Source organism: Rousettus aegyptiacus, unplaced genomic scaffold, assembly GCF_014176215.1.
Source record: "Rousettus aegyptiacus isolate mRouAeg1 unplaced genomic scaffold, mRouAeg1.p scaffold_m13_p_18, whole genome shotgun sequence".
Taxonomy (NCBI): domain Eukaryota; kingdom Metazoa; phylum Chordata; class Mammalia; order Chiroptera; family Pteropodidae; genus Rousettus; species Rousettus aegyptiacus.
In genome coordinates this window covers 12,761,056-12,776,549 of record NW_023416293.1, presented here as the reverse complement: position 1 = coordinate 12,776,549, position 15,494 = coordinate 12,761,056, and the positions used below count along the sequence as shown (strand labels likewise).

The window sequence follows — 15,494 nt, the reverse complement described above, 5'->3', positions numbered from 1 at the left end:
AAACGCTTCTGTTTTAGAGATAAAGAAACTAAATCAAGGAACTTTCTAATTAGCTTGTTCATGGCATGGCTGTGGTTTATGTCCGGTTCTGTCTGGCTCCAATGTCTCTCTCACACTCACACACATGCATATACACACACACACCCTCTTTCTAGGGCCTGGAACCAGATGAATCTGAGGCGTTGGCAGATAACTAAATGTACCAAGCACAGATGAACCAACATGTTCCTATAAAACATGATTAGCTCCTTGTGGCCCAGAAACAAAACGTCTTCAAAAGCTTTAATTTAAAGCTCAAATGATGCTTGAGCTCATACAGTGCAGATCCGTCTCAATAACTGTCAGCCTCCCCCTGGTGATCTGTGATGGTAAGACAGACCACACAGCACAGCTTAAATGCATTAGCAAAGAAAATTTTAAAAAATATCACTTATCACAATATGATTTTATCTTAATAAATTTAATCAACTTAGAGGAAAACTAATAAATAAGTGGTTTGTTGTTATATATGTGTGTATCTATATATATATATATATATAACTCGGGTAAACCAGAAGCCAAGAAACTGTAAGTATCATACAGCTTAAGGATAAAATAGAATGCATTTCGTATTTTCCCATCTCATCTTCATTATGAAAGTCTCGACCTGGAACAATGTACATTGGGAGCCATTTTAATCATTGAATTAGAGTTTAAAAGAAGTTGCCTGTATTTCTTTGGACAAGAAAAGCATGTTGACTAAGTACCTGCTCTGTGCCAGGAACAATGTGAGGCGGTTTTCGTACATTTTCTCATCACTCCTTACGACCCTAAGTGTTCTATGATGTCAAAAAAAAAGTAGGAAGGTGTTGGACTGGAGAATGGGAGGCAATGAAATGAGTAACAGTGCCGAGCAGTAGAGAGTGTGGTGACAGGTCACTGATGACCTCGGCAAGGGCGGCATCAGTTAAATGGTGTGTGAAGCCTGGTTTGAGTAGCACGAGGAACGTTCCTTAGGCAGGATTTGGGTCCAGTGGGTTTAGATACATCGGGGAGCCCGAGGTAGTGGGAAGGTAATCTATCATACTGCTTTCATTACCCAAGTCAATAGATAACCAAGAACTCTTTTTTTAGTAGCTGACATGGTGGCTTAACTCTTGGTTATTCTCTTTCTTGGGGAGAGTAAACAAATTTGATGAAAGACCGTTATTCCCGCCCGCACCTACAGTAGACGTGGTGGCAGCAACAGGCGTGGTGATAACACTAACCCATCGACTATTTTCAGACACCTATAAATCATGGATCATCTTCATGTGTGTTTTCAACAACAGCCAAAAAAAATCTCTCAATTTCTAATGGATATCGGGGATCTTTTTCTAGCATAAAATTATTCACAAGTTTATCATCTGGCAAATTACCAAAAATTGAAAAGGCACTGTCGCTAAATATTTTAGAAAGTTTTGCAACATTTGGACTTATAAATAGTAGAAGTATCTGAGATTGCTGTAATGACTTCAGCAATAATTTATTACTTAAAAAGAAATTAACACTGAATTTTTTATTATTTAAAAAAATATATTATTCACCTTTTCCCAATAAAATTAGTACAATAATATTGATATGACAATCAATATATTCCCAGTATAGAGTTCCAGAAAATATATAATTTTATGTTATTCTATTTCCAGAACTGATCTATTCTCATGAGAAAGCAGTCAGAAACAGGAGATATACGTGGGTTTATTTTTGTTATTCTCGTTCTATATATAGAATGTTAATAGAAAACAACAAACCGAATGGTTTCCTTAGTAGATGAAGTAATGAAGCTTTCAAAGGGGGTAATTGCTGAGCTGATGATGATTTACACTAAATGAAAATGTTTGGGGAATGAATTTTCCATATTTCCCTAAATTAAACTATAAAGTTTTGTTTCCTGGAGTTTATTATATCTTTCCCAGAACATTATTTTTTCAATGACAACAATATTTTTACATAATTTAATATCATAGTGAACTTAATTGCACTTAAATATACATATATTTTACCTTTACAACTGAAAACTAGAATGTTATGCTTTGGCTTATGCTTAAGAAAAATGTGGCCAATTTGAATAAAATACCTTTTGTTATTCAGAAAAAAAAATCAATTAGTTGAGTGAACTTTTTACTTTCAGCATTTCATTATGGGTTAAGTATAGTCGATAAATGAGCAAAGAACGAACTTTCTAAATGTATTAAAACAGTAAGAAGAAACTTCTGATTATGATGACTGCTTATGCTCTCAATTTAAATAACTACAAAAAATCAATAGTGTGCAGACAACAGACAAAAGAAAGTATGTAACTTTATTCCCGGAGGGAAGGGAGACAGACGGGTTGTCTTTTACGGGCTAGAAGTCAAGCAGATGGACCCAAAATATGAAAAATCAATCACTGGAAACAGATCCGGAAAACAAGGATCACTAAGTGGTTATTGTCCACATGTTCAGGGTGGTCGAGAAAAACGGAAGCATGATAGAGAAGTGAAAGATACGAGACCAAATGGAAACTCCTCGACTTTAGAATTCCTGATGCAGCGTACTTATGAGTGTCGTAAGATAACAAACGATATGCTTGAAACCATAGTTTACGGTTAGCGTGCAGACGCACATGTAACTGGGGCGCCTGGCCCCGGTTCTGAAGACCGCGGCACAGGGTGTGCTGCCTCTCAAGACGACGACTACGAAGGGGAGGAGCGGAGCACGAGACCGCCGGGGGGTCCTGCTCCCAGCGGCTACTGGACGACGTGGGAGCACCGCGCAACCCAACCCGGGGCATTCGCTCTGATCAGGCATCTCTCGCAGCGACGGAAGGGACATGCGCCCGCCCTCTGTGCGGCACCGATTTCTTTGTTTTTACTCGTTTTTCTCACGGGCGCTCAGGTACGCTGCAGCGTCTCGTCTGGGCAGTCCTCCCTGCCTCCCTCTCTCTCCTTCCCTCGCCATTGGGACCGAGCCACCATCACCCGTCACCTGGGCTTCTATACTATTCACCTACTACGCTCAAGTCCAAATTTGAGTCCCCAAAGCTCATTTTCCAGAGCAGCCGAGGTGACACATTACGTAGGAAATCAGATCTGCCCTTACGCGCGCTCAGTGGCTTCCAGTTGCTTTCGGAATCAACTCAAACCCTTAGCCGAGGTCTGTACTACAGATTGGGTCCTCGCTCCGTCTCTTCGTCAGGACCCGCTTTCCGCAACTTAAAATCGAATACCTGCTCTTCTCTGTCTGGACATGGCTCTTCCTGATCTTCACACCCACCCCTTCCCATCACAATAAACGGATTATTTTTACTAGCCACAGATCGATTTTTGCCGGCTGTAACAGGAAACTCGCTCTGAACCAGGTGCTGATTCTAAGAACTATATGCTTACATGAATGTATTGATTTTAAGTTATATTGATTCGTTATAATTTAATTCCAACGATAACCTATGAGGTAGTACTATTCTTACTCTATTTTACACGTGAGGAACTGAGCAGAGAGATTTTTTTAAAGCAAAGAAATCTGTCTGTGGTTTCAGCATCTGGGCGAGCCGGGATTCCAAAGCAAGTGTTCTAGTTCCCGGGCCTTTGTTCTTAACTGAGCCTCTCAATGATACTTTTATATTTATTATTTGAAATGTTTCTATGATTACACAATGCATAGCAGATGTGTGTTTTTGGAAGTATTATTTAATGAAATGTACACAAATATTTAATTTTTTCTTATCGAATTTTATTCTTTTATGTGGTCTTAAAATACTTCAAGAAAAATTTAAAAATCAAAGCCAGCTAAAAACTCACACGTGTGGAATGGGACTTAATTATTTTGTAAGAACAGTCGGAGTATTTTTATAAGACTGGTAAAAAATGAAGCGAGCTCAATTTTTATTAACCCGAGTGTGAAATAAGTCTGTGAGATGCCAAGAAACATTTATTCTCCTTGTTAAAACTTATGCTCCTCTATGCTCTCGGCAGTCTCATCTAAAACATCCTTCATTATAGTACTTATTTAGTGAATATTAAAAATTTAGAGATGTCCCCATTTTGACAAAAATGGGTTGGGGGAAAGGAGTATAAGTCTTTCCTTTGTAATATGATTTACGTGAAACTCCTAAGAATATTTACTATATGGAGCTTTTGACAGAATAATTGCATACGCTAGTTAATACAGCAAACAAGTTTCTTGGTAAATACTAGCAATTGTTGAATTTAACTATAGAATTTCTTTTAGCATTTTCAATAGTCTAGTACATTTATTACAAATTTCCCAAGAATAGTTCCATTAAGATAATTATGTCGATAATGAAATAATAATTTCAGTAAAATAATTTGTATAGTGCTTTCTATTTTGCTGAAGTCAGAGATCACTTCTCAGGAGCTCGTTACATACCCTCGCGACAGATTTCCTTAGTAGATATTTTTACTTGATTGTAATTAAGAGTCTTCTCAATTCTGGTTCATGAGCCAAATTTTCCATCTCAGAACCAAAAATGAGTGCAATGTCATGTTCATTATCAAGGAGAAAAGTTGAGTATTGACATTGACTGAGATGTTATTTGTTAAAATTATTTTCCCTCAAATGCCACTGTTAATAATGTTCACGATTTATATAAGGAAGTTCAATAATGCCACTGCTTAGATAAGATTTTGACTTATACGTAGACAAATGAGGTATAGGTTTTCTACTAGAACTATTATAGAGTATTATGTTTTCATTTCCAGAAGGCACTATTGATTTGTTCCTTTGTACAGCAGGTGTGGAAATTCACACACGGGGAGAATTTCTCAAAAAAGCAAACACACTCAGATTGCTTTTCATATAGAAAGACGATCCTTTTCCTAGTAATCTCATGCCATCACGGTATGCTTTAGTTGAAACCGTACCTTACTTGGATTAATTTTATATGCACATTTCAACTCCATCTTCAGCCAGTTGAGTTGGCCAGCCACCCCTAAGACAGATTTAGCAAATAAAAATATAGGATTTCCAGTTAAATTTGAATTTCAGATGAACAGCAAATAATTGCTTAGTACAAGCACATCACATGTAATATTTGGGACGTATTTAAGCTATAAAAGTTTGGAAGATTTCACTGGGTATCCTCTATTTGCCTGACAACCCACCCCTATATGCCAGAACACTTCCTTGTGTTGACCCTGGAGATATATGCAACCAAATATCTTCCCTTATTAATTTAATGATCTTGTGATTATAATAGTTTTACTGGCATGCTTATGGTGGTTCAGTTATACTGCAGTTACCTTTCTTGTAAGATAACGATTTTCATTTGTAGACTTTAACAATAGTGCCCATCTACATATCAACTTGAAAATCATAACTAGAAATGTTGTTTCCTATTCAGATGGCAGATTTTTAGACAGATGAACCGGGCGGTAGACATTTTATGAAAATAACATTTTCCAGGGCAGGATGTTAGCAGGGTCAGCTACTGTCCTATGAAAGCCCTTTGCTTTAATTGTACGCAGTGATGTGAGTATTGATCTCTCTATTGGTATGAAATATATTCTTAGATTCTGGATCAAAGTGCAAACTTTAGTACTTCAGAGGCCACAATTTCTCTACCCCTGAAGTGTCTTGAAGGAGTCTCTGTCGCTAGAGCAGGGTTGTAAATGGTCCCCGTGCAGCCTAAACACTGCACCACTGGGTCACACTTAATGAAGTGTGTGTCCACACGGCCTTATAGTTCTATCCTGGCAGAGCCTTGTCAGTTAAAATCTTTATGTCCCAAAGTTGTTTTCTCTCTCCCTATATAATGCCAATCAGCTCTCCAAACCTGAAGCCTGACCATGTCTTCATAGTGAATTGAGAAAGAAGGGTATAGCATTTGAAAAAAATATGTATTGTCTCAGAGGATTAATAACTCAGTAGTGCATATACCTTGCATTTACTTCCCCTGAGACAATTCGATTCTGTTCCATAGGATTCTTTGTGTTCTGCCAAAACAATAGGATGGCTTATGTAACAAAAACAAACATACATATTTAAGGTTTTCGAGTTTTTTGATCTATTTCTGTTGTTTTCTAAACACAATGTCATTAGATTTTTCACAGAATTTGCCACATGAATATTTCTGTCTAGGATGGCGTCTGTAACCACAATTACTTTTTCATAATTGATAAAGCTTAATAAATCAAGTTGACATCTTGTCCAGATTTAATACTTTGTCAGTGCAAACGCTTCAAGGGTAGAATATAACTGTAGTTGTTTTAAACAGAATTAGCTACTGTATTTTTATCACCTATTGGAACAAAAACTGAGCACCTGTCAGCTATTTCCAATGACAGTAATTTGCAAAGAGTTATGTACACACTCACGCTATGGGACTAACTGTGGCAAGTTCTCGTTGACAGCTCTATGGTTTGAAGTTAAGATGCTCTATAATAGTCCCGGTAATTTTCCATAAGTAGTGTAACAAACTCGGCATTTGTTTATCTTCCAGATGAGATGAACGATCATCAGGGCACCCTGTCCTACATCCTGATCAATCCATCTCCAGACACCAGACTGGAGTTGAACGACGTTGTGTAAGTTGACCTCGAACCTCACCCAAGCCACCGATTTGTAGAAAACCACTAATTCATTATGATGTTTATCTCCACCATTATAATCTACCTACCCCCTTAGGATTCTTGTGATATAAATGCCAGAGTTCTTGGGTTCAACTAACAAATGCAGTTTATGTATTGTTGCATGTCATAGTATTTTTAAAAAGCATTATAGATTACAGAGGAATAAAAGGAGAAAACACCAACATGAATTTTGTATTCTGTGAGCTAATAATATATCTTCGGAGAAATAAGAGAAAATATGTGGAATAATAAGCGAACAACTCAAAGGAAACCCGAAATATTTCACCTTACCTAATTCTAAAGACCTGAGATTTCTCATCAGCAAAAGTAAATAGGTCAAAACACTTATTAGCGAAAGGTCGGCAGCAGTAAATGGAATTCATCAAATGCTATTCATTCTGCATGTACAAAGTACTGGTGTCGCCTTAAAAGTGTGGCAGAGATTAGGACTTTTCTCCTGATTTCAAAGTACTTTCATTCTAATTTACAAAACTAAATTCGAGGGCTTTTCTACATCCAAGGAAGATACTATTGTTAGTTATTACAAAGGATGTTAAGACTTGAACTGGACTTTGAAGGGTACACAGGATCCATGTAGGTGGGAACATTCCAGAACAGGGAAGAACTTAAGATGTACTGTGTGAAGACTGCATAATGTGGTTCAGTTGGCAGTACCGCAGAGCCCAGTTTGACCAGAGTGAAAGCTTGTCTTAACAGCATTTCTCTTGTTAAACACAATATTGGAAACATATTAAACCTGACTTTTAAAAGTCCCGGAGGGTGTTAGGTCCACAGGTTGTGTTCATATCTAAACTAGGGAGAGTAAGTAACAAGAGTAGCAAGGTCAGAGACTTGAGGGACTGAGAACATCCTGGCGCAAAGTATAAAAGGGATCCAGGAATTGGCTTAGACCTGAAGCCTGTAACGTGCCAAGAATTAGAAGCTACTTTCATGTGTTACCAATTTTGTGAGAGATTCTGGCTGGAGAAGATTTTTTTTTTTTTTTTTAATAAGAAAACCAGTTGATAAGCTGTTATGCATTTGTCAAGGGGACCATCTGTCATAGCGTCAGGACGATGGGCTGTAATGGCAGACCCTGTGTAGATAAATCAGTGAAGGCGATGAGTGTGACTTGTTCATCCGTGTGACAGTTGGAAAAGGAATCAAGAGTGGCTTCAAGATTTCAAATTTTAAAAATGCTGGTTTATTGAAACAAGTCAGAATAGGGAGGCAATTTTCCAAGCAGGAAACAGGAGTGGTTGGCTGGAGAGGAGAGAGGGACCGTGAGCTGGGGTTTGGAACATTGTTCAATGTGCTAAGTGGAGAAGTCTGGAAAGCATGGGAGATACAGCCCACAGCTTTGAAGGGAGGCTCTCTCTACATGCAAAATTCTCATTTTTCATCTTCCAGGTGAATAATGCAAAAGAGAATGGTTTTTCCAAAGAGGTGGTACATAAAGAAGTAAAAGAATGAATATTGGACTGTTGAGTAGTGCCAGCTTTGGGGGCAGAAAGATGAATATTCCAGAAACTTAGAATATGTCAGCAGGAATAGCTGTGACCCAAAACCAGGGTGCAAAGTCTTGTATGATGCACCTACGATACAACTAACAAATATAATAATGCTTTTAACTTGCCATCTGATGACACAGGACCTTTGGGGAATGAGACAAATGGTGATTTCAACTGCTAGGGTTAAAGGCAGCGGTCAAAAATGATGTCCAGTGGCGATGCTGAGCTTATAGAGCCCTGTCAGTTGGATGAAAATATTTATGACGCACTTGGGTTTCGATTGCCTGTTCTAGAGATGCCACTTAGTCTACCACTATAATAAAACAAAACTGCTCTATTTTACTTGTGTCTATATTTATACGTCTGTCTTCCTTTAAACTTATAAAATCAGGCAATTTTTATGGATTCTCCTCCAATCTGCTCATGTAATCCCAACCGTCTCGCGCCTCTTTTCCAAATTGTAATTGTATTAGGCAGGGTTTTTAAAAAGTTATGATCACCTCGTTCATATTTCATCATAAATTGTTTCCTGAGCCTAATATTATTTCCCATGATTATTTCTGATGGAATAAGATGTTGTTAGCCTTTTAAATCTATTAACACATCCTTCCATCAAATAGATGCTTATAATTTGAAATAATTTCCAAAACTCTTAATTTTACAAATAAAATATTATGTTACAATGTATTCAGGTAAAATAAACATAACATTTTCTGCCTTTCGGATACTATTATTTTTTATTAGCTTTCAACTAAAACGTCAGCTTGACTGGGATAAAAAACTTTTTTGCAGTGATCTGTATTTGTGGCATCAAGAAAACTGAATTTTGGTATAACTGGAACGATGATAAATATCATGTAAAAAGATACCTACCATGACAAGTAGTACATAAAAACACATTTAAGGAATCTATTTAATAAACTCATAGGTTTCATGGTGATAAGACCTTTTTTTTAACTACATCAGAGGATTTAGGGGATAATGGATTATACTCAGGCCTTTTATGTTTTTCTAAAAAGAAAAATCGCTCTCAAACGTTCATTTTAAATGAAGGAGCGATGGTAATTTGATGGAAAGAACAGTAAGTCGCTAGACAATATGGTGTTACAAAGCTTCTTGTGCCCTGTTAGTCTCTACTGGTCTACAATGCCGTTGATATTTAAAGCAAATACGAAGCAGTGAGCACAGATAACAGTCCAGTTAATAGATCCGGGACACTCGAATCAACTGTTATTTGGTCAAAGAAAATAGACTGCAGTGCCCCAAAATGCCTTTTTTCACTTTTATTAAGGAAGATATTGAATATTTTTCCTTTATTTTTTAAGAGGAAAAGCACCATCTTCGTTAGCACGCTGTTAAGTCAGCTCCTCTGTTCATTTTCTGAACTTTCTACAATTATTATAAAACTATGAATACTAATTTCATCTGCACCTGAAACAGGACTTTCTATAATGCTGCGTTACACATATTTACTTTTCTTCTCTCCCATCCTTCTCCCGCCCCACAAAAACAAAACACCTTCAGTGGCCTCCTGCTGCCTTTGGAACAAATTATCCTGGAACTCATGGTCCCATATTAATTATTTTCTACTTTTTTTTCCTGAATTTACCCAGCCCTAGCAGTCTTTCAAAGTCAAACTCGTTTTCTAAACATGTCAGGAACATCCCTCATCTGGGTCCCTCTTGTCACTTCTCAGATTGCCTTTCTGCTTCTCGCCATGTAAGCCTGGACAGACAAGATGAACCTGACCTCCCGAACAAAGGGTTCCCTAATTCTTTCTCCTGTTCTTTCTCTCTGATGTGATGTGAGGAATTTATCTTTTCTTCTTTACGTCTGCCTCATAAATTAAACCCTATGATCTTCTGCAGGACAGGGCGCAGGGTGACTTTGTTTTCCCAGGTCCTGGCACAGTACTCAGAGGTCCTCAGGAAATGCACGTTTATATTGTTTCACGGCCTAAAGTAAAGCATCTCTCTTAAATTCTACTAATGAAATGTTTGAGTTTAGCATATGAACATTTGTCTATGTGCTAGTAGAATTAAAAATTACTGTTTATACTATTGTATAATTCTCATTAGAGCATAACCTGAATTTTAGATTGTAAATTTCCAGATAATTATTTGTGCATAATATTCTCTACATTTAATACTTGATTTTATAGAATTGCAGAATATTTAAACTAAAAATATAGATATTATTTAGACCAAATTTATGAATGATAAAAATTAAAAGCAGTTAATAGAAGAAATCATGGCTAGGATGTATGTCTCCTTGATAGAAAAATAGCCAATGCAAGGGATAATTAATCAACAAAATAACTAAAATAAATCACGAGTCTTTGACAAATTGAAGGTAATTAAGTGGATTATAACTGAATATAATGGTTCTTGATTTTTCAGCATTCGTCATTATAATCTTAGGTATAGAAACAGTACATGCCCTTAGCCATAAAAAATGAAAAACTGCCATTTGAGAGCATGTAAATGGATCCTGAGAGCATCATGCCAAGTGAAATAAGTCAGATGGAAAAGGACAAGAGCCATGCGATTTCATTGATATGTGGGGTGAAAACACAAACAGACGCACGAGACAAACTTAGACACAGACTCAGTATGGTGGTTAGCAGAGGGGACAGAGGGTCAAGGGGGTCAAGTACATAGTGACAGAAGGGGACTGGACTGCGTGGTGAGCACATGGAACAATACAGAGGCATATTATAGATCTGTACGCCTCAAACTTACAGAATTCTCAACCAATGTCACCCCAGTAAATTTAATTAAATGAAAAAATTAAATTAAAATTCAAAAAATACAAACCCTGCAAAATTTTACAGGCCAACTAAACTGATTCTTTCTGACGATGTTATCAGGAGACACACAGCTCAGATGACCTGAAAACTCACCAGAGGTGAAGTAGCAGCCTCAGTGCCGGTGTGAATTAGTTTTGCATTTATTGACCATTACAGCTATTTGCTTTTTCTTTTATCAGGTACTTAATCCGACCAGATCCTCTGGCATATCTCCCAAACAATGAACCCAGTCACAAAAATAGCATCCGGGCTACTGGTCAAGAGTCTCGTGAGGAAACCCAGCTTTGATAATGAGAAAATCAGAGACTTTTTTCCTACAAGGATCTTGCTCGAAAGACCTCTCTACATTTTAGGGGGAAAAAGTGTTGCTGGCATAAAATAAACTAGATTGGAATGTATTTAAATCTCACATGTTAAAAAAAATGTATTCTTAGAAGCATAGATTATTTTGAAATTGCACATACTGCTTATTGGTATTCCTATTAATATTTGAAAGACATCGATGAAGTGATTTTGAAAAACTGTATTTAAAAACACATTCTAAATCTGATATTTGATGGCTTGACAATAATCCAAACGGCATGAGGCCAATTTTAAAAAGTATTAAGGTTTTGAGAAAGTGAACGAAAAATCCAGCTGTGTTTGGGGCATCGCAAGGGACAGAAACTGCTGCTCCTCTTAAAATGTCAATGTGTCGCATCATGTTCTTTACAAAATTGAGATCTTAAACGTCTAGTCCTCTCTCTCCAGAGATTAACGAACAAGCTTGTCGGCTGACATTTTTGTAAGAATCATAGTTTAGAATAGAAATCTCAGTTATTTTAACCTGTTTCTGTTGCCTTTTCATGTGGGATCATATTTATTTTAGCATGTTTCATTACACAGAAGAAACCAAACAAAAAGAAATGTCAAGCACCTGAACTTTTTACTAACTTTGTCTGACAGAATGTACGCCGAAAAAAAAAAAGTGCAAATATTGATTGCTCTCCCAAAAGAATGCCTAACACAGATAAAATACTTAAATCACATTTGTTGACTTAATTTAGTTTAAGAATTGAACATTAACTGAAACATGCAGTAATGCTTTTATTAGGCTGAGTTTTAACATTTTTGATATATCTGTATAGACTATTTCATTAGAAAGATATTTTAAAAATAAAAGCAAAGTAATATCTTGTGGATTACAAAGACATACTGAAATATTGAAAGTCCTCCTTTATGCCTTTGGGATTGAAATAACTATACACCCCAAAATGATATGTTAAAACATTTTATTGAATTTTGACAAATTATCTGTAGGAACCATGTTTTAATATTGTGAGGAAATGCATATAATAAGGATAGGTAGTTCTGCCTAGAAATTTAATATAAATCAGAACTAGATATCAATTCAATGTAAATTGACCCTTGGTGACACCAATACTTTGGTCTACTTTTTTATCCCCTTTCACAGAGTGGGAAGCACAAAAGCATGACTCGCTAGGTGGCCGGAAGGTGCTCAGGTATCCCACGAAAGACACTGACAAATTTTAAGATATTTTTCTTGTAATTTTGTATTTTTTGACATTGAGTTTTAATCCAACAGAATTTAAGACTTATAAGACTAGAGATATTTTATCCTTTTTTTCATGAAGTAGATAAATTGAAAATAGATTTAAAAAACAGATTGAAAAAGCCTAATAGTACCCAAATAATTCTGTAGAAATAAAAATGTAAAACATAAAATGTAAAATTATCAATGATAGCCATTGTGTAATTGGTTTAGAGGATATGAAATGCCTATTTGTTGTTGTTGTTGTTCTTGTTTTTTAGTAATTTCACATCACATTTTGGAATAACAAAAACCCTAAGAATTTCCCCCCAAAACAAGGAAAGCCTGTCTTTTTTTCATCAAAGAGAAATGCAGAATTCATAACAAGTTACCAAAAATTGGAAGTATACCTTACAACAAATATCATCTGCGTAGGCACGTGTATGTTATAAAAACCTGGGGAATATATTTGATAAACACAAACATTAACATGTAAAGTATTCAAACTTAAGGCAGAATCAAACTCACCTGTAATGAGGGTCACAGCGAAGGTGACGAACCCGTTTCATATCCGCACATCAGTAGTCAAGTACTATGAGTTGTCATTTCTTCACTTCATTAGTTATTTTTAGGAATAAATGTAAGATTTTGTGAATCCTCAATTTCCTCACAAGATCTCGAGTTTAGTATTTTTGCATTATGACCGTTATCAAGACTAGGATTTTCAGTTAGGACATGACTATATTTCCTATGAAATTCTGTTTCACAAATTTTACAATATTTTTGACTATGAACGTTAGCCCAAATTTAATATTTGATGCAATTCATATCAGCTTGCTGTAGTAATGACAATTTATTAGTCTGTTATTTAAAGAATAAAAACATGCTTATAAAAGCCTTTTAACAAACTGTTGCCTTTTTAAAACACTTACCTTGCACCTGAAAATAAAACATGAAGTCAATTATAGTCCTTGTAACCGTATGGGGACTGGTTCTCTTTATTGTATATGTATCATTTTGCTACCAGTTATATTGAATTGCTTTAAAATAAAATTATTTCTGATGAAGCTCTTGGTGTTTTGCGGGGGGAGGGACAAAATGTTAGCTGTTTAGACAAATTGTTTTGAAGCTACAAAATTCATTTTTCGCTTTTATATTTCAAAACCAAAATAAACATGAAGGTGCCCTCCCTCGGCATCGATAGTCACGTACACACTGTTATTGGGGTCCTTAAGAGATTCTGAATAACCGCGTGACAGGGAAAAGGAGGGAGGAAGGGACAGGGACGGTGGAGAGAGTAAAAGGGAAAAGTACAAACCCTATTAACCCGTCCGATACACAGTGGCAGAGGGAGATTTGACTTTGGGTGATGAACACACGATGTGTTAAAATACCGATGATGTATTGTGGAATTGTACACTTGAAACCAATATGGTTTTATTAACCAATGTCACCGCAACAAATTTTATAAAAATAGTAAGAGAAATAGCAGAGGATAAAATACCTAAGAATTGAACGAAGGAGGTGAAACAGCCATATATTGAAACCTTCTGGACGTTAATGAAAGAAATTGAAGACACAAATGGAAAGTTAATACTAAATTTTGTGTAGAACCATAAAAACCCTGAATGCCAATAGCAATCTTGATAGAACAAAGCGGGAGGCATCGGGCAACCTGGTTTTAACCGTATTCCAAAGCTACAGTCATCAAAACAGCACGATTCTGGCATAAAAACAGACAGATCAACGGGACGGAACCGAGCGCCCAGAAATGAACCCACGCGTTATGGTCAAGTAACTCACAAAGAAGCGAAGAAAACACAACAGGGAAAACACAATCTCTTCAATACACGGCGGCGAGAAACCGGACCAGCCACACGCAAAAAAATGAAACGCAACCGCTGACCCCATGCACAAAAGTGAACTCCAAACGGATTAACGTTTAGTACTCAGACTTGAACAGAAGGCCCGAAACCATAAAACTTCCAGACGAAAACATAGGTAGCGATCCCCTCGACGTAGATCTTAGTGATAATTTTTTGGATCTGACACGAAAAGCGAAAGCAAACAAACGAGACTAGATCAAACCACAAAGCTTCCGCACGGCTGAAGAAACCGTTGACGTGGCTCACACGACTCAACAGCAAGAAACCGGTATAACGAAAAACGGGCAGAGGGCCTGAAAAGACGTTTTTTCAGAGAGGCCAGCCGGCCAGCCAACATCGGCTCGTTAACCAACAGCACCTGTGCAAATCCAACTCCAGCCAGAAGGGCCACCGGCCCGCTCCCCACGTCCCAGGGCTCAGCTCATAGCGCCCGGCGGCCCGAGCTGCGCCGACAGCGTCCCCAGACAATCCGACCCTCCCTCATTGGTCCCCAACCCACTTTTTGGTACCGATAGCCTGTCTAACCCTGAGTGTCCTCCTGGACGCCCTGCCACCCCCCACCCACATCAATGACCCATCTGTCCACCCTCCTGAATCCACCTAAAGCTTCTCAGCGTTCAGGACCTCCTTGTCACCTTTTCAGAGTCATACCAAGTGCTATTTCCACAGAGCATCCTTTCTTGAGGAGCAATCAAAATAACATGTTTTCTCTTTTTAAATTTTTACTTGTATTATCTATTCCTCCCATGTTTCCTCCTGACTTGATGAGATGCCCCTTCAAGAGGTTTTACAAACACGGATCCTGTACTCACCGGAGGTGGCTGGCTCAGAGTCCAGGTGGAGGCAGATGTGCCCGGGGCTGCAGACAGCCATCGTCAGCTGGAAAAGGCAGAGTCTGGATTCCCCTATGATGGGAGGAGAGAAGACCCAGTCAGTGGATCACGCAGAAGAGGTATCTCGTCTCCCCACAGGATTCGAGAGATGCCTGAATCTTTTATACAAAAAACACAGGTGGGGGTAGTCACACTGTCAGATGCTGCTGGTGGAAAAAACGTTAATACGTTTGTGTGAGGGGTGGTATGTGCAGTTTCTATCAACATTTTAAATATTTTTCTCTCCCACTATTTCAACAGGAATGTATTCTATAGAAACAGAACTTTCTGCATG

The 15,494-nt window shown here is 37.5% G+C and overlaps 1 protein-coding gene across 7 annotated transcripts in view; it reads left to right on the top strand.

Annotated features, from left to right (window-relative positions):
* Positions 1-13,508, top strand: part of KCNT2 (potassium sodium-activated channel subfamily T member 2) — a 179,693-nt gene extending 166,185 nt beyond the window's left edge. For all 7 annotated transcript variants that reach the window (XM_016165037.2, XM_036235470.1, XM_016165041.2 and 4 more), the window contains 2 exons: positions 6,461-6,545; positions 11,090-13,508. In XM_016165037.2, the coding sequence (XP_016020523.1) occupies positions 6,461-6,545; positions 11,090-11,198 (194 nt within the window). In that variant the 3' untranslated portion in view covers positions 11,199-13,508. The remainder of the gene's footprint in view (positions 1-6,460; positions 6,546-11,089) is intronic.
* The last annotated feature ends 1,986 nt before the right edge of the window (positions 13,509-15,494 follow it).